Genomic DNA, 26,041 nt, shown 5'->3' on the forward strand with positions numbered 1-26,041 from the left:
ATACTGATTTCTGAAAATAATTATTCCTCATTGGCAAACGTCTCTGGCGTGAACATTTTTTTGGAATCTAGTTTTAATAGAATTATTTGTAGAAGAGCAGTTTATCGGTCATACTTTATCACTAGATTTGTTCGTTTTTTGTTGTATTTGTTTTTATTTTTCTTCATAGCATTCAAGGAAGTCGTCCTAAGCTATTAAAAGAAAGTTAAACATACAAACCAAACAAATAAACCTTTTTTGTAGATTTATTTTGTTTGTTTTCTTTCTCTTTCTTCTTTCTTTCTTTCTTTCTTTCTTTCTTTCTTTCTTTCTTTCTTTCTTTCTTTCTTTTTCTTTCTTTCTTTCTTTCTTTCTTTCTTTCTTTCTTTCTTTCTTACTTTCTTTCTTTCCTTCTTTTCAGGATTTTTCATCTTTCATGTTATTTATCAACTAGTCAATAGAAATAGTTTACCTACCTTTGGTTGCCTATATCAAAGTAGATCAAAATACTTTTTCAGAACAGCCTGTCCTCACTGCACGTATGCAGCCAATCACATCCAAACTCCTATCAGCCAATACGCGCGCTCGTAACGATGAACTCTACTATTGCTATATAAATGACACCGCCTTGATAGAAAATATATCACTACATCAGGATGGCTTTAAAAGGTTTTCAATTTGTTTTTACTGTGCTTGCATTGAAGGTAATTAAATTTCAGTATTATGGTTGAATCAGGAATTTAATTACTTTTTAATTTGTCAATTTAATTATTACTTTATTTTTGTACAATTATTATCTTTAATCTTCACACAGGAAATAGAGTTTAAACAATGGTTAATATGTTTTAAGAAGATTTCAATGATCTAATATTGAAACAATAAAATCAAATTTTGAACAGCAATGATTTACGAAGCGACGAAGACATCAGCAAATATAATTTTCTACTATTAAGGAGATATAGACTCTCAAACATATTTACATCTTTTAAAGATCATTGACGTTGAGTGTAAAGGGAAACTGGCCGTGGAATTGGTGGAATTCCACAACAAAGATGGACTGGACATCAATGGTCAGTGTTGTGACGGGGTCAATATACCCACGTGTCCATTGGAGAAGTGTGACCACCGCTTTACCATATGTGCCGGTGACCAGCCCGCGTAAGGAACTCTAATTTTGCATAAAAAGTTATTAAAGAATGATTCGTGCGTACTGATGATATAACAAATATTTTCAATTTTAACGCGTTTCTATATAATCATGTACCTTTATATTTATCACGTTGTTCCTTTCAGAATGAACTTTACAGACGACAGTTGTATATATGGTAGAGAAGATTTTAACGCTCTAGACAATGAGAATGATTTATATTTTACTGCAGGCAGATCATCTCTGTTTAGCTTTGATACATGGAAGGTAAGTACTGCAACGTGAACTCACAATGAATTATTCATCTTGTAAACTTTGAAAGTTGATACCGACCCGTAGGATCTCACCTCAATAACATAAAGATCTATTCGAGTCATTGTTTTCCTATTCAGTCTATATCGCCAATCAGTAATGGTATGTCTATTTTATGAGAGGATTACATTGATTTCATTTTTTAAGGTTTCAAAATTGATTAATGTCAGGTTACTGGTAATGCTCGTTAAAAGTGATTTTCCTGTAGTTATCGCAATATTTATTCAATGATGAAAGAGAAAACAGTTGTGTGTGGAGGTTCAATTTTTGAAGGTGCTAAATAACTTTTGTCATTTGAAACAATTAACATCAGTATCCGTACTAATAATGTAAAACTTATGTAAAATCTTTAGGATGATATAATTGATTTTTTTTTGTTTAGGGATGGGCCTCTATATCTGTGTTGGTGACAGATTCAGACAGTGATGGACTGGTACCGGTCGATAACCTTTACCTAAACTTTACCAGCCTTATACCTGGCTTTAACTCAACAACAGACTACAAATCCACCTACACCCTGCTTGGTAACAGGGCCAACAAGCCCACCAGGTAAGTTTATAACAGCCGTAACAGAGTCAAATATCCTACCAAGAAAATTAACAACAGAATACAAATCAACTTACACCCAGCTTGGTGACAGGGCAACTATTCCACCAGGAAAGTTTATAAAAGATTACAAATCCACCTACACACGGTATGGTAACAGGGTCAACTATCCCACCAGGTAAACTATTACTTTGGAAGCATTTAAAATGATGTGAAAATGTTCCACGTGGTTATTCCGTAGGTGCCAAAGAACATATAGTATATTACTATTATCATCGGAACAGTATTTTTGAGCTAAAATGACTGTTTAAGGAAATAAAAACACGATTCGGAGAGCGGTAACAAGATAGATGGTTGTTGAATATAATATTTATTTCAAATTACTGCATGTATGACAATGCATTTTGAAACTATTTAACAATTTAAACGCGCTCCGTATAATGATGTTGTTACAATGAATTACAACTGGTACCAATCCAAAAAAATGCATGATTGAATGACTGCCGGAGCGTAGTTATAAAAGGATGCCGAGGAAGTAGTTCGGGTCTGCAGAATATCCACCAATCAAAAGACCGTTTTGTTTAAAGATTTCTTAGACTGTTAATATTTTTATAATTATAGGTTGTTGATGAAAGTGAAGGTGTATTGTGACCCCCATTACTATGGTGATGACTGTTCAGTCAACTGTGTCAGTGATAACGCCTGTGACGGCCATTATACGTGTGATAATAAAGGTCGCAAGGTGTGTAACTCTGGATGGAAGGGAGATAACTGTGATATTATGGTACCAGGAGGGGTAGCCGACTGCAGTGTATATCAAGGTAATTTTATAATCTTTAATTTTCATGGCGTAATCGGGTCAACCCTTCATAGGACGTCTAATTAAGTTAATAAAGGTATATTAACTTTTGTTAAATGACTTTGAGTTTTGCCGTTTTCTGATTGATCTAGATTGGTTCAGAGGTTGACATTGCAAATCAGGTAACCTGGCTATATATAGACACAGGGAATTCCCCGTTTCTTCTACATTTTTAACCAATCAAAATAGAACATTGCCGATCATCAGGGAATAGCCAATATTTAGGCAAACATGGCAGACAACATTGCCAGGTAGGATTAGGAAAACTATTTTACATGTTTAATGTAGCCATATGTTCGAAGATTACGTACAGTGTATATTATGAAGAAGTCCATCAGAAGTGCTAAAAGTACCTACTGATGATACTTGGATGAAGATTTTCTTGAATATTTGTTTAAATTATAGTCGTTATGTTTCCTTCCAAGGATGAGTGTCAATTTGGGTCCTCTGGTGGCCATGACCGACAAGCATTATTTTTTGTTTGCATATACCCGGGGGTTAGGACATCATGATATGACGTATGATTAAGGTCAGGTCGGAGTCCCTTGTGAGTTATAGGGGGTTAAACATTAGGGGCAATTTTCTGTTTTGTCCCGTTTTGTTGGAACCAAATTATATTTCTGAATGTTTTTTTTATGAATTATAATGCATTTATGTTAAAAATAAATCATTTTGAAAAATATAACTTAGTGTCAAAAAATTCGTCACAGTGACTTAATTTTGTAAAATGTTAATCATGTAAGAAAAAATTGTATCTGGTACCATAATATACCAGAAAAAAAGTTATATATCATATTAGATTGTATCGAACAATACATTTTTATATCTCTCCCCCTGCCCCCCAATCCTTTCTAATCCACATTATTCTTTGCCTAAGTGTGTAATATGCAAATATATTGCTTTATGCAATATAATATAATGTATATAGCATTTTGTCAGGTATGTTATGGCACCAGACGAACTTTGTTCTTAAATAATTGACATTTTACAAAATAAGGTCACTTGGACCTATTTTTGACACTAAGTTGTATTTTCCAAAATCTTTAAATTTCAACATATAAATGCATTATAATTCATAAAAAATAATTCAAATATATAATTTGGTTCGAACAAAACGGGACAAAACAGAAAATTGCCCATCCTGTTTAACCCCCCATAACTCACAAGGGGCTCCGACCTGACCTTAATAATATGTCATATCATGATGTCCTATCCTCTGGGTATCTGTAAACAAAAAATAATGCTTATCGGTCATGGCCACCAGAGGGCCCAAATTGACACTGATCCTTTGTTTTTTTTCAAAGAGGCATCATTTCATATAACAAAACAATTATTGACTTTTTGTAGTTAAATAAGAGGAATTGTTAAACTTGAGAAAGGTTAACATTTCCTCGTATTAACCTAATACCTAATGCATAATGTACTACACTTGTTACAAAAACAAAAACGAAAAAAAAACCGAGTTATATACTACATCATTTAGTGTGTAAGCATTCACTTTTCCTTTTTTCAATCGTGAAAAAAGCGAAAACCGTTTAAGCCACTACAATGTATAAATCGGTGATGCGTGGAACTATTGAAGACCAAACGACGTTTCTTCTATATCTTAACATTAACTCGTTCTAAACGAATTCAACCACTGTGGAGAAGGTTTAACTGTCGTATAATAAGATCCCCATATTTTTCATACAGATACAAATATTTAATTAATTCTCACCTTCTTACAATAAATGATCTTGTTACAAAAGTATACATAAAACACCGTATTGCAAAAGCCACTCTATTTTCTTCTTCTATTTTTGCACTTTTAAAACTAATAAACTATTTAAAAAAATGATGTTTCAACTTTTAAGTAAACTTTACATACAGGTTCTAGAATTTTTAAGGTATTAAATTTTGTGTGTTAAAATTACATAAAAAGTAATATTGTGCGCATTAAAACATTTTAAAGATATATCAAATTATTAAGACAGGTTGAAATATCACATAGGCTATTCTTAATGAGACACCAGTCTGATATTACATTAAATGCTGTAAGTCTTCTTCCTTCTTTACTATCTGCGCCAAATTATTAGCAGTGTGATTGCATATTCCGAATTTGCATATTACAGAGTTAACTGCACTTGCAGGTAGGTATTGATTGTGACGTCATGTGTTTGCGAGCTTAACGTCATACGTTTCGGAGAAAACGACGTAAATTGCGCTAACAAAATAATGACGTAACAATCGATACCTACCCGCAAGGGAGCTAACTCTGTAATATGCAAAGACAGAATAGCCTAATACATATGGTTGTTGTATACATAGATAGGACAGAGTTTGTACCAAGCATTTGGGAAGGTCAGTACCAATGCCCCGGAGAACCATCACAAAACTTTGTGCTGAACGTCAAACGGTCTAGTGGATACATCGCTCTTGTGGCAGATATGACCATCCAGTCCGTTGTCATAGCACTTTCTGGGACGTATGCCAGTTCCTTTAAGATTCTGACTCTCTCCAGGGCCAAACACTAGTACCACAGGAGATCGGGGGAAGGAACCTTACAAAGTTGGAACTTAACCTGCAAGAAAACAAGCCAATTGAAATGACTGGAAATATATTTATAAACACCGAAAGCTGTTCTATCCTTCGTCTTGTAAGGACGCATGGTAAGGATGAAATTATAGATGGCGTGCTAGGGTATTCAGATTAGCAAGGGGAAACGGTTATATCAGGACTTAGACCTAATTTAAACTAGCGATATTTTGTATATTCATATATCATTTATTAGGTGTACTTGAACATAACTAAGTTGATAAAAAGTGTGCATGCATCAGACCTAACATCAGGTATTACTGTTGATTCGTAGATTGTTGTGTTGTTTGGAAATTTTGCCAAAATAGCACATTATTGTACATTTCAGTTTAAGAAGTCCAGTTGGTTCAGAACCTATAGTATATTTATTATTTATTAAAAGTTTGACTAGTACATATTTGTATATTGTGATTGAGGATATGATGATATTTATATCTCTTCTGTTATGATATAAATTGTGAACAAAAACATTCACATTATGTATTAATTCTGCATGTAAAGTATGGATTCGTCATGAAATGGGTGTATGCTATATTTTGTATCCTTCTGTTTTGATAATGTTTTGAATATCATCTTGTTTCAGCTTACTTTGGTGGCTGTAATATGCAGGGTACCTGTATACGATATGGAAGTCAGAAAGATCAGTATTACTGCTGTTGTAATTATGGTAAGTTATAGTGTACCTGTGTACGATATGGAAGTCAGAAAGATAAGTTTTACTGCTGTTGTAATGATGGTAAATTATAGGGTACCTGTGTATAATGGTAAGTTATAGGGTACCTGTGTATAATGGTAAGTTATAGGGTACCTGTGTATAATGGTAAGTTATAGGGTATCTGTGTATAATGGTAAGTTATAGGGTACATGAATATAATGGTAAGTTATAGGGTACCTGTGTATAATGGTAAGTTATATGGTACCTGTGAATAATGGTAAGTTATAGGGTACCTGTGTATAATGGTAAGTTATAGGTTACCTGTTTGTAATGGTAAGTTATATCAGGTACCTGTGTACAATGGTTAGTTATAGTGGGTACCTGTGTATCATGGTAAGTTATAGGGTACCTGTGTATATCATGGTAAGTTATAGGGTACCTGTGTATCATGGTAAGTTATAGGGGTTACCGGTGTACCTGTATTGTATATGGTAAGTTATACGGTACCTGTGTTGTAATGGTAAGTTATAGGATACCTGTGTATCATGGTAAGTTATAGGGTACCTGTGTATCATGGTAAGTTATAGGGTAGTGTATAGGGTTACCTGTTTGTAATGGTAAGTTATAGGATACCTGTGTATCATGGTAAGTTATAGGGTACCTGTGTATCATGGTAAGTTATAGGGTACCTGTGTATAATGGTAAGTTTATACTGGGTAAGTTATAGGGTACCTGTGTATAATGGTAAGTTATAGGATACCTGTGTATCATGGTAAGTTATAGGGTACTGTGTAAATGGTAAGTTATAGGGTACCTGTGTATAATGGTAAGTTATAGGGTACTGTGTATCATGGTAAGGTTATAGGGTACAGTGTGTATAATGGTAAGTTATAGGGTACCTGTGTATAATGGTAAGTTATAGGGTACCTGTGTATAATGGTAAGTTATAGGGTACATGTGTATAATGGTAAGTTATAGGGTACCTGTGTATAATGGTAAGTTATAGGGTACCTGTGTATAATGGTAAGTTATAGGGTACCTGTGTATAATGGTAAGTTATAGGGTACCTGTGTATAATGGTAAGTTATAGGGTACCTGTGTATAATGGTAAGTTTATAGGGTACCTGTGTATAATGGTAAGTTATAGGGTACCTGTGTATAATGGTAAGTTATAGGGTACCTGTGTATAATGGTAAGTTATAGGGTAATGTGTATAATGGTAAGTTATAGGGTACCTGTGTATCATGGTAAGTTATAGGGTACTGTGTATATGGTAAGTAAGGGTACTGTGTATATGGTAAGTTATAGGGTACCTGTGTATCATGGTAAGTTATAGGGTACCTGTGTATAATGGTAAGTTATAGGGTTCCTGTGTATAATGGTAAGTTATAGGGTACCTGTGTATAATGGTAAGTTATAGGGTACCTGTGTATAATGGTAAGTTATAGGGTACCTGTGTATCATGGTAAGTTATAGGGTACCTGTGTATAATGGTAAGTTATAGGGTACCTGTGTATAATGGTAAGTTATAGGGTACCTGTGTATAATGGTAAGTTATAGGGTACCTGTGTATAATGGTAAGTTATAGGGTACTGTGTATAATGGTAAGTTATAGGGTACCTGTGTATCATGGTAAGTTATAGGGTACCTGTGTATACATGGTAAGTTATAGGGTACCTGTGTATAATGGTAAGTTATAGGGTACCTGTGTATAATAAGGTAAGTTATAGGGTACCTGTGTATAATGGTAAGTTATAGGGTACCTGTGTATCATGGTAAGTTATAGGGTACCTGTGTATAATGGTAAGTTATAGGGTACCTGTGTATAATGGTAAGTTATAGGGTACCTGTGTATAATGGTAAGTTATAGGGTACCTGTGTATAATGGTAAGTTATAGGGTACCTGTGTATAATGGTAAGTTATAGTACTGTGGTATGGTAAGTTATAGGTTTTAAGTTATAGGGTACCTGTGTATAATGGTAAGTTATAGGGTACCGTGTGTATAATGGTAAGTTATAGGGTACCTGTGTATAATGGTAAGTTATAGGGTACCTGTGTGTAAGTTATGGTAATGGTAAGTTATAGGGTACCTGTGTATATGGTAAGTTATAGGGTACCTGTGTATCATGGTAAGTTATAGGGTACCTGTGTATAATGGTAAGTTATAGGGTACCTGTGTATAATGGTAAGTTAAGTTATAGGGTACTGTGTAATGGTAAGTTATAGGGTACCTGTGTATCATGGTAAGTTATAGGGTACCTGTGTATAATGGTAAGTTATAGGGTACCTGTGTATAATGGTAAGTTATAGGGTACCTGTGTATCATGGTAAGTTATAGGGTACCTGTGTATAATGGTAAGTTATAGGGTACCTGTGTATAATGGTAAGTTATAGGGTACCTGTGTATAATGGTAAGTTATAGGGTACCTGTGTATAATGGTAAGTTATAGGGTACCTGTGTATAATGGTAAGTTATAGGGTACCTGTGTATAATGGTAAGTTATAGGGTACCTGTGTAAATGGTAAGTTATAGGGTACCTGTGTATAATGGTAAGTTATAGGGTACCTGTGTATATAATGGTAAGTTATAGGGTACCTGTGTATATGGTAAGTTATAGGGTACCTGTGTATAATGGTAAGTTATAGGGTACCTGTGTATAATGGTAAGTTATAGGGTACCTGTGTATAATGGTAAGTTATAGGGTACCTGTGTATAATGGTAAGTTATAGGGTACCTGTGTATAATGGTAAGTTATAGGGTACCTGTGTATAATGGTAAGTTATAGGGTACCTGTGTATAATGGTAAGTTATAGGGTACCTGTGTATAATGGTAAGTTATAGGGTACCTGTGTATAATGGTAAGTTATAGGGTACCTGTGTATAATGGTAAGTTATAGGGTACCTGTGTATATACATGGTAAGTTATAGGGTACCTGTGTATAATGGTAAGTTATAGGGTACCTGTGTATAATGGTAAGTTATAGGGTACCTGTGTATAATGGTAAGTTATAGGGTACCTGTGTATAATGGTAAGTTATAGGGTACCTGTGTATCATGGTAAGTTATAGGGTACCTGTGTATAATGGTAAGTTATAGGGTACTGTGTATAATGGTAAGTTATAGGGTACCTGTGTATAATGGTAAGTTATAGGGTACCTGTGTATAATGGTAAGTTATAGGGTACCTGTGTATAATGGTAAGTTATAGGGTACTGTGTATAATGGTAAGTTATAGGGTACCTGTGTATAATGGTAAGTTATAGGGTACCTGTGTATAATGGTAAGTTATAGGGTACCTGTGTATAATGGTAAGTTATAGGGTACCATGTGTATAATGGTAAGTTTATAGGGTACCAGTGTAAAATGGTAAGTTATAGGGTACCTGTGTATAATGGTAAGTTATAGGGTACATGTGTATAATGGTAAGTTATAGGGTACCTGTGTATCATGGTAAGTTATAGGGTACCTGTGTATAATGGTAAGTTATAGGGTACCTGTGTATAATGGTAAGTTATAGGGTACCATGTGTAAATGGTAAGTTATAGGGTACTGTGTATAATGGTAAGTTATAGGGTACCTGTGTATAATGGTAAGTTATAGGTACCTGTGTATAATGGTAAGTTATAGGGTACCTGTGTATAATGGTAAGTTATAGGGTACCTGTGTATCATGGTAAGTTATAGGGTACCTGTGTATAATGGTAAGTTATAGGGTACCTGTGTATAATGGTAAGTTATAGGGTACCTGTGTATAATGGTAAGTTATAGGGTACTTGTGTATAATGGTAAGTTATAGGGTACCTGTGTATAATGGTAAGTTATAGGGTACCTGTGTATAATGGTAAGTTATAGGGTACCTGTGTATAATGGTAAGTTATAGGGTACCTGTGTATAATGGTAAGTTATAGGGTACCTGTGTATAATGGTAAGTTATAGGGTACCTGTGTATAATGGTAAGTTATAGGGTACCTGTGTATAATGGTAAGTTATAGGGTACCTGTGTATAATGGTAAGTTATAGGGTACCTGTGTATCATGGTAAGTTATAGGGTACCTGTGTATAATGGTAAGTTATAGGGTACCTGTGTATAATGGTAAGTTATAGGGTACCTGTGTATAATGGTAAGTTATAGGGTACCTGTGTATAATGGTAAGTTATAGGGTACTTGTGTATAATGGTAAGGTATAGGGTACCTGTGTATCATGGTAAGTTATAGGGTACCTGTGTATAATGGTAAGTTATAGGGTACCTGTGTATAATGGTAAGTTATAGGGTACATGTGTATAATGGTAAGTTATAGGGTACCTGTGTATCATGGTAAGTTATAGGGTACCTGTGTATAATGGTAAGTTATAGGGTACCTGTGTATAATGGTAAGTTATAGGGTACCTGTGTATAATGGTAAGTTATAGGGTACCTGTGTATAATGGTAAGTTATAGGGTACCTGTGTATAATGGTAAGTTATAGGGTACCTGTGTATAATGGTAAGTTATAGGGTACATGTGTATAATGGTAAGTTATAGGGTACCTGTGTATCATGGTAAGTTATAGGGTACCTGTGTATAATGGTAAGTTATAGGGTAGTTATAGGGTACCTGTTTGTAATGGTAAGTTATAGGATACCTGTGTATCATGGTAAGTTATAGGGTACCTGTGTATCATGGTAAGTTATAGGGTACCTGTGTATAATGGTAAGTTATAGGGTACATGTGTAAATGGTAAGTTATAGGGTACCTGTGTAATAATGGTAAGTTATAGGGTAACTGTGTATAATGGTAAGTTATAGGGTACCAGTGTAATATGGTAAGTTATAGGGTACCAGTGTAAAATAGTAAGTTATAGGGTACCTGTGTATAATGGTAAGTTATAGGGTATCTGTGTATAATGGTAAGTTATAGGGTACCTGTTTGTAATGATAAGTTATAGGGTACCTGTGTATAATGGTAAGTTATAGGGTACCTGTTTGTAATGGTAAGTTAAAGGGTACCTGTGTATAATAATAAGTATTAGGGTACCTATGTATAATGGTAAGTTATATGGTACCTGTGTATAATGGTAAGTTATGGGGTACATGTGTATAATGGTAAGTTTATAGGGTACCTGTGTATAATGGTAAGTTAAAGGGTACCTGTGTATAATGGTAAGTTATAGGGTACCTGTGTATAATGGTAAGTTATAGGGTACCTGTGTATAATGGTAAGTTATAGGGTACCTGTGTATAATGGTAAGTTAAAGGGTACCTGTGTATAATGGTAAGTTATAGGGTACATGTGTATAATGGTAAGTTACAGGGTACCTGTGTATAATGGTAAGTTATAGGGTACCTGTGTATCATGGTAAGTTATAGGGTACCTGTGTATCATGGTAAGTTATAGGGTACATGTGTATAATGGTAAGTTATAGGATACCTGTGTATAATGGTGAGTTATAGGGTACCTGTGTATAGTATTTGGCGCGCTTTCTGTTATGTACGTCACATTGACAAAAATGACGTCACTGTCGCTATTTGCAATGTTCACTGGCAAACAGGCTGTATGCGGATAACGTTTTGCAAAATCAAATGTCATGATTTGGAAACTCAAATGCCGACGAATTTACAAACACAACAAAAAACCAGAGCAATCAACCAACGAAATACGCAGTAATTTCTACCTGGAATGTGCATAGACGCCCCCATCAATGACCTTTCTTCCGTAGACGTGGTTGCACTCGTTTAAAGAAATTGTTATTGTTGATCGTACATAATTGTTTGTCCTATAATTTTACTATTTTCTTCAATCCGTTATGTACCAAAAACATTATTACCTTCTATTGAGGACACCATGTGGTCTTAAAGTGTTTTCTTGGGATGTCATAGTACCCTCGACCACACTATAAGACTTTAGTGCCCTCAAACGAAAACCATAATATATAAATGATTAGTTAGATAGCTGTTTTCTTTTGATCACCAATCTTACAATTTAATAAGAAATCTATCGGCGTTTTATTCTGTTACATTAGTCATGTCTTGAACAATCACTAAAATATTATGTTATATTCATAATTCTAAAGAAAATGTTAACTTTTCAGGTACCCAAGGTACATCATGTTCTCAAACCACCAAGAGCCCCCAAACCACACCTTCTAAACCAAACCAACCACGCCCACAACCACGTCCACAACTACGTCAGCAGCCACGCCCATAAACACATCATTGTACAATGGTAAGTTATAGAGTACCTATGTAAATATGAAAGTCAGAAAGATCAGTTCTACTGCTGTTCAATCTTTTTGGGGTACTTTTTGTTTCAATTATCTTTTCAAAATCTTTCACGAGGGTTGAGATATCCCTGTCTACCTGGCAGACCCATGTAGGAATCTTTTTCTCCCTCATAATGAAAATACAATTATAAAGGAAAAATTCCAAAGCGCCGCCATCATAGGAACGTCGCAATGCGTCAAAATCAATGACGTCGTCGACAATAAACACCGCATGTAATGATGACGTCATGTCTTTGTCTAGCGCGTGTGAGCTGTCTTTTCCCTACCTCGGTAAAAGACGGAGTTATCTTTTCTCTAGTAATCGCGGGATAACCGTGTCAAGTATTGGAGAAATCTCTGTCTAAGGTAAAAGAAATATCCATTTTTTACACAATAATTGAATTTGTCTTGATCGGAGAGTACTTGGATATATTCTAAATTGTAAGAACTACTGGACCATCATGCGCTATCAGTAGTCCGAACTCAGGATCTTGTAACTGTAAGTTTTTTATACGTCATAAAGGTAATTACATGCATGACTACTATTGTACTACTATTGTTTAATATCCATATAAATGTATTAACATGTGACATACGTATATCATTGCTATAGTTTACGATTCTTATTGCAATTATAATTAAATGTTATATACAAACTATTTCATTTATGCCTCACACGACATGGCTGATGATTACACACTTAACGTATTAGAACGTACAATTAATTGCAGCTTGACTTTAATTTGCCTTTGGCTTCCAATAAAAAGATGATATTTATTTATCAGCGTACATTAAGGAACAAAACTAAAACTTGGGTATTATGCCTACCATATATGTCGATAATGTATTATAAGTAAATCCGGCGTTTGTATGTCACCCTTGACGCGTTTAGCCATCTTGGTAAGTAGCTTTATTTGATATTGTGTTATTATATTCATGTGGTGTCTTGTACTTCATGTTGTAATTATTTATATATACTCATTCAATTGTTTGACAAGGCAGATACATTTGGATATTTCGGAAAAGAACTATTTTATCATTCCTGATGTTTTTTTTTTTCAAATTGAAACTCTGGAAAATGTATCTAATCATAAACATCTTGGTGTTTTCTTCTCTGAAGATGGTAAGTGGCTTCATCATATAAATTTTAACTTAATAAAGCAAGTAAGCGTATTAACTTACTTGAGTCTGTTCAGTATAAAATTAGTCGCAAACACTCATCACAATGTATAATGCTTATATAATACCCATACTTGATATGGTGACATCATTTTTGATAACTGTAATCAACATGAGATTGCTTTACTTGAATAAATTCAATTAGATGAAGCTAGAGTTATTACAGGACTGCGAAAGGGAACCTCGCACTATAAACTTTATTCTGCACTTGGTTTGTACACCCTTGCTGCAAGACGGAAAAACACAGACTAATTCTCTTGTACAAAATATTATAAGAGCTGCTCCTACTTACTTAACAGAATTCATTGAACCCTTTTTAAATAATGTAAATCCATATTTATTAAGAAATGGACGAATCTTTACAATACCTTTATGCAAGGTAAACTACATATGCAAAAGGTTTTTTACCATCAACAATTAGATATTATAATGAACTTGCAGCAAGGTTTGACTTAACTAATGTCACATCATTATACCAATTTAAGCAACTCTTAAAAAGATCTGTTAGTAACATTACCACAAATACAACTATGAACACTACATTTGTAAATACAGGTGATAGGAAATATAATATTTAATTATAAGAATTCTTCAAGTAATCTTAATTCTATCTTTATAGGGACCATCTTACTGAATCACCAACTTGTAGTTGTGGTAATGCTCATGAAACAGTACAACATTATTTTCTTGACTGTGTAAAACATGATAATCCACGCTTTAAAAGATAAATTATCTGAGGATAATCACAACCACTACATTCTAGATAGGAACCTATCAAGTTGTTGTGAATGTGATGATCAGGTCAATAAATATATATTTGAGTGTACTATTGAGTTTGTAAGATCCACAAATAAATTTCCGAGCATAAAATACAGTACATAAAAACAGTTGTGTTAATATTCCACTTTAAACATGTAATGTAAAATACAATATAAATACATTGACTGAACAACACAATAGTAAATAATCATATTTTGAATATTTTACACTTGTATGCATTATGTATTAATTATAATAATTACTATGCAGTGTTGTTAATGTGATAGCTTAAAGTTGTATTTCTGGTAATTTTCACTGTAACGATATGTCGTTTTAACATTTGATATTTGAACATGGACATGTAACTTGATGATTTAGCTCCCCAAAAGCATATGTCGGCCTATAAGAGAGCCGAAATCTAGGGATAATATATTCCTGGTTTTGAATAAAACACCTCCAATCTCCGCCATATTCAGTACCTTCGGGTTTTGTCGGAATTCCGAATCGTATCACGTGACTGGCGTCAACACGTCCTGTTATTAACATTAATATGATTTTTCTGCAGATGGATTAACTCAATCATCATCTTAAAATTATGTCCTATATTTTCTAACTCTATAATTATATAATAAATAAATGTAGCTTAACCTATATGTACTTTTAAAAATCTTTTAAAGTGTATTCATAAATACAGCAAAACTGACTTACTCCCCTTAGCAACCTTACTTTAAATACAGAATCCAGTATCCATGACTGTCCCCCAAACCCATGGGTGATGACCAACAATGGCTAGTAAGCCGATATGGACATTGTTTTGATCTGTATCCTATGGGTGGAGGGAAACCTTTCATTGAATACTGGATTCAGTACCAATAACCTTTTGAATCCTGGCAATTATCTTCTAGATACCTACAGTTTTTAGAAATTTAAACCTGATTAAAAAATATCTATAACTACCCACTTCCATATTCAAATCTTGTATCTGATAATTTTAATATGTTTATACTGTTATATTTTTGTAAACAACACTGCGTATCTTAACTTATATATCTTATATATCTTGCTATGTACTAGTTGTTACTCAGGCTATGCCTGTTGTTCAATCCCTTTTCAAATAATATTTGAAAAAAAATTGTTGAAATTGAAATTGTTTTACATAGTAGAAGTGTTTAGTTTCAATAACCATTTTAATGCTTCGATCTTGCTCAAAGTTTTTTCCCCTGATACTTTGTAAAATAAACATGTAAACAATGCGAAAAGGTATTGCTTATTACTGTACAGATTATCAATATCGATTTGACTATTGAATAAGTGACAGCATAACTCATGTTTGAATATAAAAAAAACAGATGTTTAAGTAACATTTTAGTATGCAGCCTCGATACTCCAGGGGTTACTATCCCTGTCGTCATATTCACCCCTGGAATATGTAAAACTGAAGACAAGAAAAGACACATGTAATTATGTCCTTTAATTAATGTGCATCATAATCGAATAACGGTATACTGTTGTTCACTTCTTGACTTTGAAGTTGGGTGTGGCTAGCTCTTTAATCTTCATACGAAGTCTATGTGATTATTTTCTCCTGTTTTACTATAGGATAGTCCAGGGGTGAATATAACGTAAGTGATAGTAACTCCTGGAGTAACTAGGATGACAAAATTTTAAAAATTACTTCTTAATAAAAACAAAGTATTTAGTTTGTATATACCTTTTATATATGTTCATGTATTTTATATTTTCTGACTTTCTGAGTTGTTTGAGGCGGAAGATGGAGCTACCCTGATGAATAAGGAAACGATGTGAACTTGTGAACAAATCATAAAGGAATGCATGTAATATGAATGATGGATGTACTTGAATGTTTTATATAAGTTGGTATGTATTCGGGGTTAATTTTCAAAATATTTTCAATATAATTGTAAAAAATGTAACCACGGGCACTTCAGATTTGTATTACCTTCGAATGTATTGCTACATTTTTTTTGGGTGCTTGCTTGCTTGCTGCGTTTTTAATCGAAGAATCTATCTTAATAAGATCAGTTATATTGTTGATGGATTACCGTTCAGTTAATATAATTGTAATTAATTAGTGTATATTCGTTTTTATCGAATTGTTGAAAGAAATCGTGTATGTATGTATGTATAAGAGTTGAAAAATGTATTTTCACAGATTTGAAACTACGGTTATAGGTAATTAACGAAAAGTGATTATTTGGTGTAGTTCCAAATATTTTGTTATAGGAGGTTCGAGTCCTATGAATCTACTGTGAACTACGATGATGACTTGAAGATACATGATCTAGGACCCTAATAACACACTGATACAACCAGATACCTGAAGTACATGACTCGGATGATTACATCATATGGCGGATCTGAAGGCATCTAAGTGATGTCAAACAACGCGTACCTTTATTATCCCTTCTTCGATAATCCAAAGATTATCACAACCGCGTAATATCCAACCCTGAATTTTACCAAAGCAAATCTTAAAGCTCTGTGTGTAAAAACAGATGAGGAGGTAGTTTCGTTTTATAATCTACATCAACGTTACCCTGTGAAGCTCTCTGTATATTTAAAGGACAATTTTGCTGGCCTTTTTTTCCCCTTCTCTTTGTTCCTTTTTCCCCTGCTGAACTGTCTTCAATTTTGCTATGGCGTAACCCAGGGATGTAAATCACGACATTAACCCCTGGGATATCGAGGACGATATTCTACCTAAGTGCGGTGTTTGGCCTGTTAATTTCTATTATGATTTCGAGGATTTCCAAAGTTTATCAATGCATCACTACAATATTTATACATTCAGTCGTTTGTAATTGCCTGGTAGAATTATCTCCAGTAGTAGTATGTTTATTGAAGACTCACAGGAATGATTATTCCGCATTTTATCAGAGTTTCACAACCTGACATCATATATCGTACCACTTTCTATTCTGGGCCTGGCACCATAAAACTTTCTCGTACAGATTTTTTTACTCAAGTCTATGTAAAATTATATAAACGTCATATACTATGGTCATGTGTAAAAAATTCTGTCTGCGTGTATGTTTTGCGTGGTGGAGAATTGTATATTCATGTTTGTCTTCTTGTGCCAGTTTTATAGTGGCCGCCAAGGTCTCCAACGGGGCTAAAGTATTGGGTTTTGGACAACAGAACCCAGAGCCTTCCTCACAGGCAATTATAGACAATAGTCGCCTTTTACGATCATGCATTACCTGCAGGGCCTATGTAAAATCATATAAAATCATATACTAGTGTAAAAATTCTGTCTGAGAATTGTTTTATGGTGCCGGGCCAAGGTCTCCTAAAGTTTGGGTTTTGACAAGCAAATAGACAATGAATTAAGATATGATATCATGGGGTCTGCAGCAATGAGAACATGTATGTACAAACTCTTACTCCGATGATAAATACCTTTAAATAATTTTGTTACAATTTACGCAGAACTATTAGCAATCTGAAATGATTATCTCTATCTCTCCATATTGGTCCTCGCTCGCCACTACAGTAGGGGTTTGAGAATCAAAAGGTATCAAACTCTGTTGCCCTTCCGCCAACAATGTTTCTGATTAAATTTGGTTACATTCATACTAAGTGAAAAGTCAAGTGTTACTTATGTATTATACTAACTACTGCTGTGCATTAGAATTTCATATATATTTTTATCATTTATCAATATTTCTAATGTATTATACTAACCACTGCTGTGTATTAGCATGTCATATATTTATTTATCATTTATCAATATTTCTAATGTATTATACTAACTACTGCTGTGCATTAGAATTTCATATATTTTTTTTATCATTTATCAATATTTCTAATGTATTATTATAACTACTGCTGTGTATTAGCATGTCATATATTTATTTATCATTTATCAATATTTCTAATGTATTATACTAACTACTGCTGTGTATTAGCATGTCATATATTTATTTATCATTTATCAATATTTCTAATGTATTATACTAACTACTGCTGTGTATTAGCTTTTCATATATTTATTTATCATTTATCACTATTTCTGATGTATTATACTAACTACTGCTGTGTATTAGCTTTTCATATATTTATTTATCATTTATTAATATTTCTAATGTATTATACTAACTACTGCTGTGTATTAGCATGTCATATTTTTTGTCATTTATCAATATTTCTAATGTATTATACTAATTACTGCTGTGTATTAGCATTTCATATATTTTTTATCATTAATTAATATTACTGATATATTATATTGAACACTGTTGTGTACTGGTGTATTTCAAACATTCATTTATCATATATCAATTTTACTGATTACTCTTTAATGCTTGTAAAAATTGGCGATGTTTTCATATTTGTTTTAAAGTAACACATACAAATTATGTAATTATAAGAAATTTATGTGTTAACCGAAGAGATAACAAAGACCATGAAGCCATCTTAAATATTGGCCTCGTGCGTTATCAAAAGAGATGTGACATATTCTAGGTATTGTCTTCTGAAGCTAATTTGTTATTATTGTTTTGTGGTTGTTTCAATTTTACAATAAAGGTTATCTCTCTTGCCACAAAGGTTCTACGTAGAAGGGAGGCAACAAATACTCTTCTCTGTCTATGACTATTTCATTTGGTGAAATCCTGTTAAAATGATCGCTCACTTTGTAATGATTATATTCTATATCATCATCGATACTCCATGGGTTACTATCACTGTCGTTATATCCACCTAAGGAATATGTCATGCCAAAACTGATAGCAGTTCAGGAAAAAAACTGGCCATTCACAAGTCTGCAGAAACTTCCTTTGAATATTTATTGAGGAAGACGCTCAACGTCAAAGCCATACAATAAAAGGACCCATATACCGGCTGGTCTTTTTTTTTTTACAAAAAACGTAAGTTGTCCATGCCGTATTCCAGTAGATGATATAATGACAGTGATGGTAACCCGGATCCCAGATGTACCATCCAGGAGTGAATGATGTAATCTGTATTATAAGAGCGATTACTTCAACTACCTGTTTCCCGTGACCAGGGATTGATTATAACTGTAGCAAAGCCCCATTCCATCCATCCATCCATCCTTCCATCCATCCATCCATCCATCCATCCATCCATCCATCAATTCACGTACTAGATACATAGGTAAGTAAATAATTCAGCATTATGTCATTTACAGAAAAAGTTCGCAAAATTATTCCGTCTTTGCATGTAACAGTGTAAGCTCCCTTGCGGGTAGGTACCCATTGTGACGTCATTTTTTTTGGGGGCAATTTACGTCGTTTTCTCCAAAAAGTATGACGTTACGCTCAAAACATGACGTCGCAATCAATACCTGCCCGCAACGTAACTCTGTAATATTCAAATACAGAATACATTCATCAATTCTAATACTAATAAAGTTGTATGGTCTATCATTTTCGCTCTTTTTGTCATAGTGAAAACTGTTTAAGTGTTATACATATTTTTCTCCGTTTCTCTTAGTTTTAAACTTTCTAATTTTACCACTATTTATAAAGTTGCAGCACTGGAAGTATTTTTAATTATAAAATTAAAAAAGAGGCCGACTCATTCCGAACTCTTCTGAACATCGTCGCGACAATCTCAAAGTTACACGAGAGTTGTGAAATCAAGAGAAATGTCAACTATATTTCGTAAACAAACCTTGTGGTCGACCTCAGCAGACTGGATCTACAAAGAAAACAATGCTCGCACATTACAATATTTGATACACTTATTCTTGAATTACGGCAATGTGTGAATTAGATATTTCAAATACTCGCTCTATGGACATATACCAGCACAATTTGCTCATATTATCCAGAAGAAAACGTAAACAAACACATGTGCGCTTACGCTAGTTATCTGGATCACCACGTGCAAGACGTGTGGACGTCAGTCACGTGATACGATTCGGAATTCAGACAAAACCCGAAGGTACTGAACATGGCGGTGATTGAAGGCGTTTTATTCAAATCCAGGAATATATGATTACTAGATTTCGGCTCTCTTATAGGCTGACATATGGTTTTGGGGAGCTAAATCATCATGATACATGTCCATGTTCAAATATCAAATGTTAAAACGACATATCGTTTCAGTGAAAATTACAAGAAATACAACTTTAATGTGGCATTAATTGAAGCGTTTCAATTAGTCGGACTTGGCATATGACATTTCAGGGTACAATACTCTAGAGTAACGTGTATCATTACAAACACATTTATGTGTGATATGAAATAAGCAGGTTTACAAACATAGACGTATCTACAGTGTATTATTACAATGTTCCTATCATCATTATATTATCATGTGAACATGAACATGCAAATGTCTATAACTGATACCGAATGGTTTTATCCATAAATGTTGTGCAATGTGCCTAATCGTAGGAACCAGTCTGTGTTTGCTGTTTCGAATTTGTCACATTTAATTCAAATGATTTCCTGTACGTACTTTACAAACCTTATGTTAATTTTCTGAAGTAATACTTTTAAACGTACCTTGCTAAATTGATTGGTGAATAAATGAATAAATTTTGCTTTGATGGCCAATTATATTCCAGAATTTAACGTACTCAATGTAGGGAAGTCACATGGGCATTAGTATCGTTCTCGTCAAATCTCAGACCCACTTCAGCAAAAAAATGTTCTGTGACTAATGTTTCTCTGAACTGATCGTGATACTATTTGGTGCACCGTTTCCGCAATTTAGCATAATATGTATTCCTGGAAAACGACTTTCTTCATGTTAGTCTACGAGTTTATTCACGATATTGAGCTTGACCAAAAACCTACTCTACTTTAAAAGATTCACTAAACAGCAAAACCAATCAGTTCAGTAAAACGTTAATTACAACACATTTTCTTACATGTAGGTGACATTTTGTCATATTTCCCCACCGTGATTCTGGAGGGAACTTAAAGATAGGTGATAACATATAGAATATTTCCGTCATAAATCTGTCGGTATGGTGACAGAACACAGGTACAAATCCGGCCTCATTAACATAACTGAACACAGGTGGGCCATTCTCTAGCTGTCGGTGTGTTATCTACAGTGATAGGGAGCTGGGACTACCAGCCGTAAAGAATACCCCTTCCTGTTTACAAGTCGGCTATTTCACATCGGATATTCATACAGTGTCTCGTTTTTCTTATTATATTCCTCAAATGTCTAATGAGTGTTTGTTCAATTATGGCAAATAAAACATTTACACAATGTCATAGAAATAGTTTTATTAAAAGGTATATAAACTTGATTAACTTTAGGGAGCGGTGAAGTTAATCAGTAGAAGTGACATACCTTACCTGATAGATAGTTACCGAGGATACTGCTTATCAATGAATACCCGCAACATACGTCCAAGTGACCAAACAGATTTATAGAACATGCCAATTGGTGATGTCCTATCACCGTGTTGGCTTTCTGGAGGACACCGTATATTTATCCGAGCTAAAGTTGACAACATTGGACACTTACGGTATCAGTGTATATTGTTGTTGACCAATTGATATTTCGGCCACAATACAAACACTAGAGTTGGTCTATACAAATGGTCAGACTGTATTACAATGGCTGGTACCAGTTTTGGTTTATGTAAAACTAAAAGGTAAATTGGTGTACTTGTTTTGTGGTTTCTTGTAAAAGGTAAATTTTTGTACTTGTTTTGTGGTTTTTCTATGAAAATAAAAGGAAATTAGAAAGAAGTACCTGTTTAGGGGTTTCTGTAAAATAAGGGTAACTTGAAGTACCTGTTTAGGAGTTTCTGTAAATATAAAAGGTAACTTGTTGTATCTGTTTAGGGGTTTAAGTAAATAAAAGGAAATTTGAAGTACTTGTTTAGAGGTTTCTGTAAAATAAAAGGTAACTTGTTGTACCTGTTTAGGGGTTTCTGTAAAATAAAAGGTAACTTGTTGTACCTGTTTAGGGGTTTCTGTAAAATAAAAGGTAACTTGTTGTACCTGTTTAGGGGTTTCTGTAAAATAAAAGGTAACTTGTTGTACCTGTTTAGGGGTTTCTGTAAAAATAAATGGTATGTTGTTGTACCTGTAATTTTGTATCTAACCTGTTTAGAGGTTTCTGTAAAATAAAAGGTAACTTGTTGTACCTGTTTAGGGGTTTCTGTAAAATAAAAGGTAACTTGTTGTACCTGTTTAGGGGTTTCTGTAAAATAAAAGGTAACTTGTTGTACCTGTTTAGGGGTTTCTGTAAAATAAAAGGTAACTTGTTGTACCTGTTAAGGGGTGTAAGTAAAATAAAAGGAAATTTGAAGTACCTGTTTAGGGATTTCTGTAAAATAAAAGGTAACTTGTTGTACCTGTTCAGGGGTTTCTGTAATTTTGTATCTAATAAGCATACATAGGTATTTGAATCAGAATATCGACACAAGCTATGAGGATGAGGCAATATGGCTTCACGCGTATTTGTGTTTGATTTTCATTCTCTTCAAATATATTTCATTTTTGTGCATTTTCTAACTAGAGATTTTCTCCCGGATCTGAGAATTGTTAAAAATATCAAGCTCAAAACATATACGAAATAATTATTTAATAGCTACATACTTACTGGTGCACTGCGAGCTACTTTACTTTAGTATACACGCCAAATCTCATAACTACAGTAATACAACACTGGGGAAAATGAAAATGAATTCTATGGGTAGATTACGAAAAATGAGCGCAACTACGACATAACCATCTTGTACACGATCCGAAATAACAGAAAACGTTATTTCTATAATATACTTTATTATATTATTTAATTAAGCATAGCGTGAGGACAGTAGATTACGTTAACCAACAAATACCTACCATTTTTCTCTTTTCCTCTACCTATTATTCTATCATATATTCTTTATGTCATTTACAATTAATTTTTATCATATGAAGAGTTCCACTATCACACGGAGACACAACACGATTTTACCGCTACCTCCCAGGCCATACAGAAATCCACACACTTAGCGCATTGCACACAGGGGAGTCCCTCTTTAAATGACCGTAGCTTTCTAATAGGATATTGATATTAAATAGGATCAAACCAAATCAAATCAATGTGTCACTAATTTCTAAATATAATGACAGATATATGTGTGTGTAAATGTACAACCTGTATACACATGCGTAGAATATGCCGTCATTAATTGTGACGCTATCTCCAGGAGTAAAGTTAGGGTCGAACAGGGCTCAACCTACCAAGCAACACGATAACAACATTTGATCTCACACAATTAATTTATACAGCTTTATTGAACATGTACGGAAGCTCAGAGGGTCTGCTGAAGTCTAATAATACCATTTTACCAACTAGAATTACTGTGCTCACAATAGAAAAAAACAAAATATAAGAAATGTACGGCCTTTTATCTCAATAGTAATAAGAATTAACTATGATAAAGACACTTGTTAAACGAGGTAGCATACAATGAATTATAGTTTCATATCTTGTGCTAAAATGAAACGTTTCAACATGAAAAGACCCTGTTTCAGCTCTGCTCTTAAACTTTCCCATTTTGTGCAAGTGTCGATGGCGATTTAACCGATTGCTGTAACGGAATGTCTAACATAAATTAACCCCCACTCAAAAGATATATATCAATTATATATTTGGTACCAGGACATGGCAAGTAGTTTGGAGTTTCCATACGTATGTTGGTACGGTTTGAAATGAGACTTAGGGAGAACTTGTTATCTGAGCTTGTCGTCAAATTATATTTAATTTCTGATAGTTTGATTGATCTGTGCCAGTTAACTCTCACACAGGGATTAGAGTGGGAGATATCCACAGTATGATTGGGAAGTGATATGGACAAAGACTTCCTCGGCAGGTAACTACCGCCCAATATCTACCTGGAGGACTGGTAAACACGCCGGTAACACAGCATTGTCAGAAATAGATTGATATAACTGACCGTGTCTGTAAAAGTATACAGAATACTAAAGTACAAAGAAAATAACACCGGCTATATTGGAACAAAATATTTGCATAAATATTTATTTAAAAGCACCACAGAAACTGAACCAGATGACAAAAACATCGTCTACCTTATTATCCAGTATTTAGCATGCACAAATATATTCCATTGTTCTTTCTTCACAGCCAAGTTGTTCGGATGGATGGTTAAAGTTCACGTCTTATCAACAGCCACTATCATTTATATACGACCTACCGACGTGATGCGTGTGTGAAGTGCTTGTCCGTTTTCGTAGACAGCGATATATTGGTATTGTATCTTATTGCAAAATAGGAACTCTTATCCATTTAAAAGTGTTTTTACACGAATCATACTACAAAAGACACCAAACAACACATCTCATCCGGTCAAACTATAATGATAACGAGCAAAAACTAGTTGTCCCACTCCCTTCATGTTGAACGCTAATTAGGTCGTGAGGAACAGCAACAAACAATTTAGACAAATACATGTCCTGGCCAGGGGACACAACCCAGAGCTTACAAACAAGACAGAACGCTCATCACGAAGTCAAAGGCGCGGCGATGTCAACGGAAACGTTATGAAATAGAAAGTCATTAGGAAGATGAGAAGAATGATGTCCCAAATTTAGTTGCCTTTTACAATCATACAATGACCCAGCAGGTACATCCAACGCTCTACTTGTATAACAACACGTAAAAGTTTTAATGCCTGATATTAATAATACCAGAGACTGTCAAACAGAAGCTCCTTGTATAAGAACCGTTATAAAAAGATAAAATAATAATAAAAAACACTAGTATATTGTAAACGTGATCTATGATGTCAAACTTAACAAACGTCACTTAATATTCATTATCCTCAAATCCAGGACTAGTATAAACAGATACACTATAACCGTTTGATGTGATAATAAAGTTGTATATCCTGTTTTATCCCAAACGACTATGTGAGGCCACAAATATCCTACATACCATAAATAATAGGGTACGATGATAATAAATTTGAATACACCTTAACAGTGTCTCATGAATCACGTGTCATTGATAGTAATTAATTTCAATTGTGAAAAATGTAAGATATGGAACACCCGCTGTCAGGAACCGGTGGACTTTGGTTCGACCCCTGAGTGACATCTGTCCCACGCTTTCTGTTATAGTCACGACACACCCTACTGTACTTTATATGCAGTTCTCCTGAATGATAAAGGGCTTTTTATTGATCTACATCATATGCACAGATAACCTTTGAACTGATTGTAAACAGCGTTTACTACTTGGGTGTCACCGGGATATGTGCATTCGAAATTTTTGTTACGTTTTTATGCAAATCAGAAACATAAAACGAAAATGAATTGGTTTTTCTTGTCTATAAAGTTGAAATTAAATAATGTTATCATCAGTTAATGTTGCCTTACATTTCATTTTCATCTTTAAATGCATGATATATATAAAGTGAGAAGGTTAAAATATTATGAGTAATTCTTAACAATATGAAGCTTCTGTAAGCTTTTTGGTTGCTATGATGACAGTCATGCATATATCATAGGCAGGACGCCGTCATGTCAATTTTATCTTAAAATAGCTTTATCTTAACTTATATAGAAAATGACCAGGAGATGAGGTCAGTTTCTCGCCCTGAAACTTTCTAGAGGAATTATTCTTTGAACACAATTGGTTAAACACTCAGTCTAGTTAATACGCATCGAATTATTCGTCTAAAAACTTAAATCCTCCCATTAAATTGCTGATAGTTCCTCATTCACCAATCGCAGTTAGACATATTCTTCGCCAATTGCATTTATTATTCATATACTATTGTAGGCAGTCTCAAATTATTCTGACTAAATTATTCGATGT

The 26,041-nt window shown here is 34.0% G+C and overlaps 1 protein-coding gene across 1 annotated transcript; it reads left to right on the forward strand.

Moving 5' to 3' along the window:
* Positions 1-487: 487 nt before the first annotated feature.
* On the forward strand, positions 488-17,224 carry LOC138324909 (delta-like protein D). The gene is made up of 9 exons (XM_069270143.1): positions 488-683; positions 971-1,137; positions 1,273-1,393; positions 1,821-1,987; positions 2,606-2,805; positions 5,151-5,491; positions 6,001-6,084; positions 12,143-16,129; positions 16,496-17,224. Exons 1-6 carry the CDS (start codon positions 636-638, stop codon positions 5,354-5,356), a joined length of 909 nt encoding a protein of 302 aa, XP_069126244.1. The 5' UTR covers positions 488-635; the 3' UTR covers positions 5,357-5,491; positions 6,001-6,084; positions 12,143-16,129; positions 16,496-17,224.
* Positions 17,225-26,041: the final 8,817 nt, after the last annotated feature.

The sequence above is a fragment of the Argopecten irradians genome, chromosome 6, assembly GCF_041381155.1.
Source record: "Argopecten irradians isolate NY chromosome 6, Ai_NY, whole genome shotgun sequence".
Taxonomy (NCBI): Eukaryota; Metazoa; Mollusca; class Bivalvia; order Pectinida; family Pectinidae; genus Argopecten; species Argopecten irradians.

What these genes read in the sequence shown, in the direction of transcription:
- LOC138324909 (XM_069270143.1), top strand. Translation starts at nt 636, where the DNA reads ATGGCTTTAAAAGGTTTTCAATTTGTTTTTACTGTGCTTGCATTGAAG. An exon ending in TGTGCCGGTGACCAGCCCGC is followed by an intron (nt 1,138 to 1,272) that starts GTAAGGAACTCT and finishes TGTTCCTTTCAG; the next exon opens with AATGAACTTTACAGACGACA. An exon ending in TTAGCTTTGATACATGGAAG is followed by an intron (nt 1,394 to 1,820) that starts GTAAGTACTGCA and finishes TTTTTTGTTTAG; the next exon opens with GGATGGGCCTCTATATCTGT.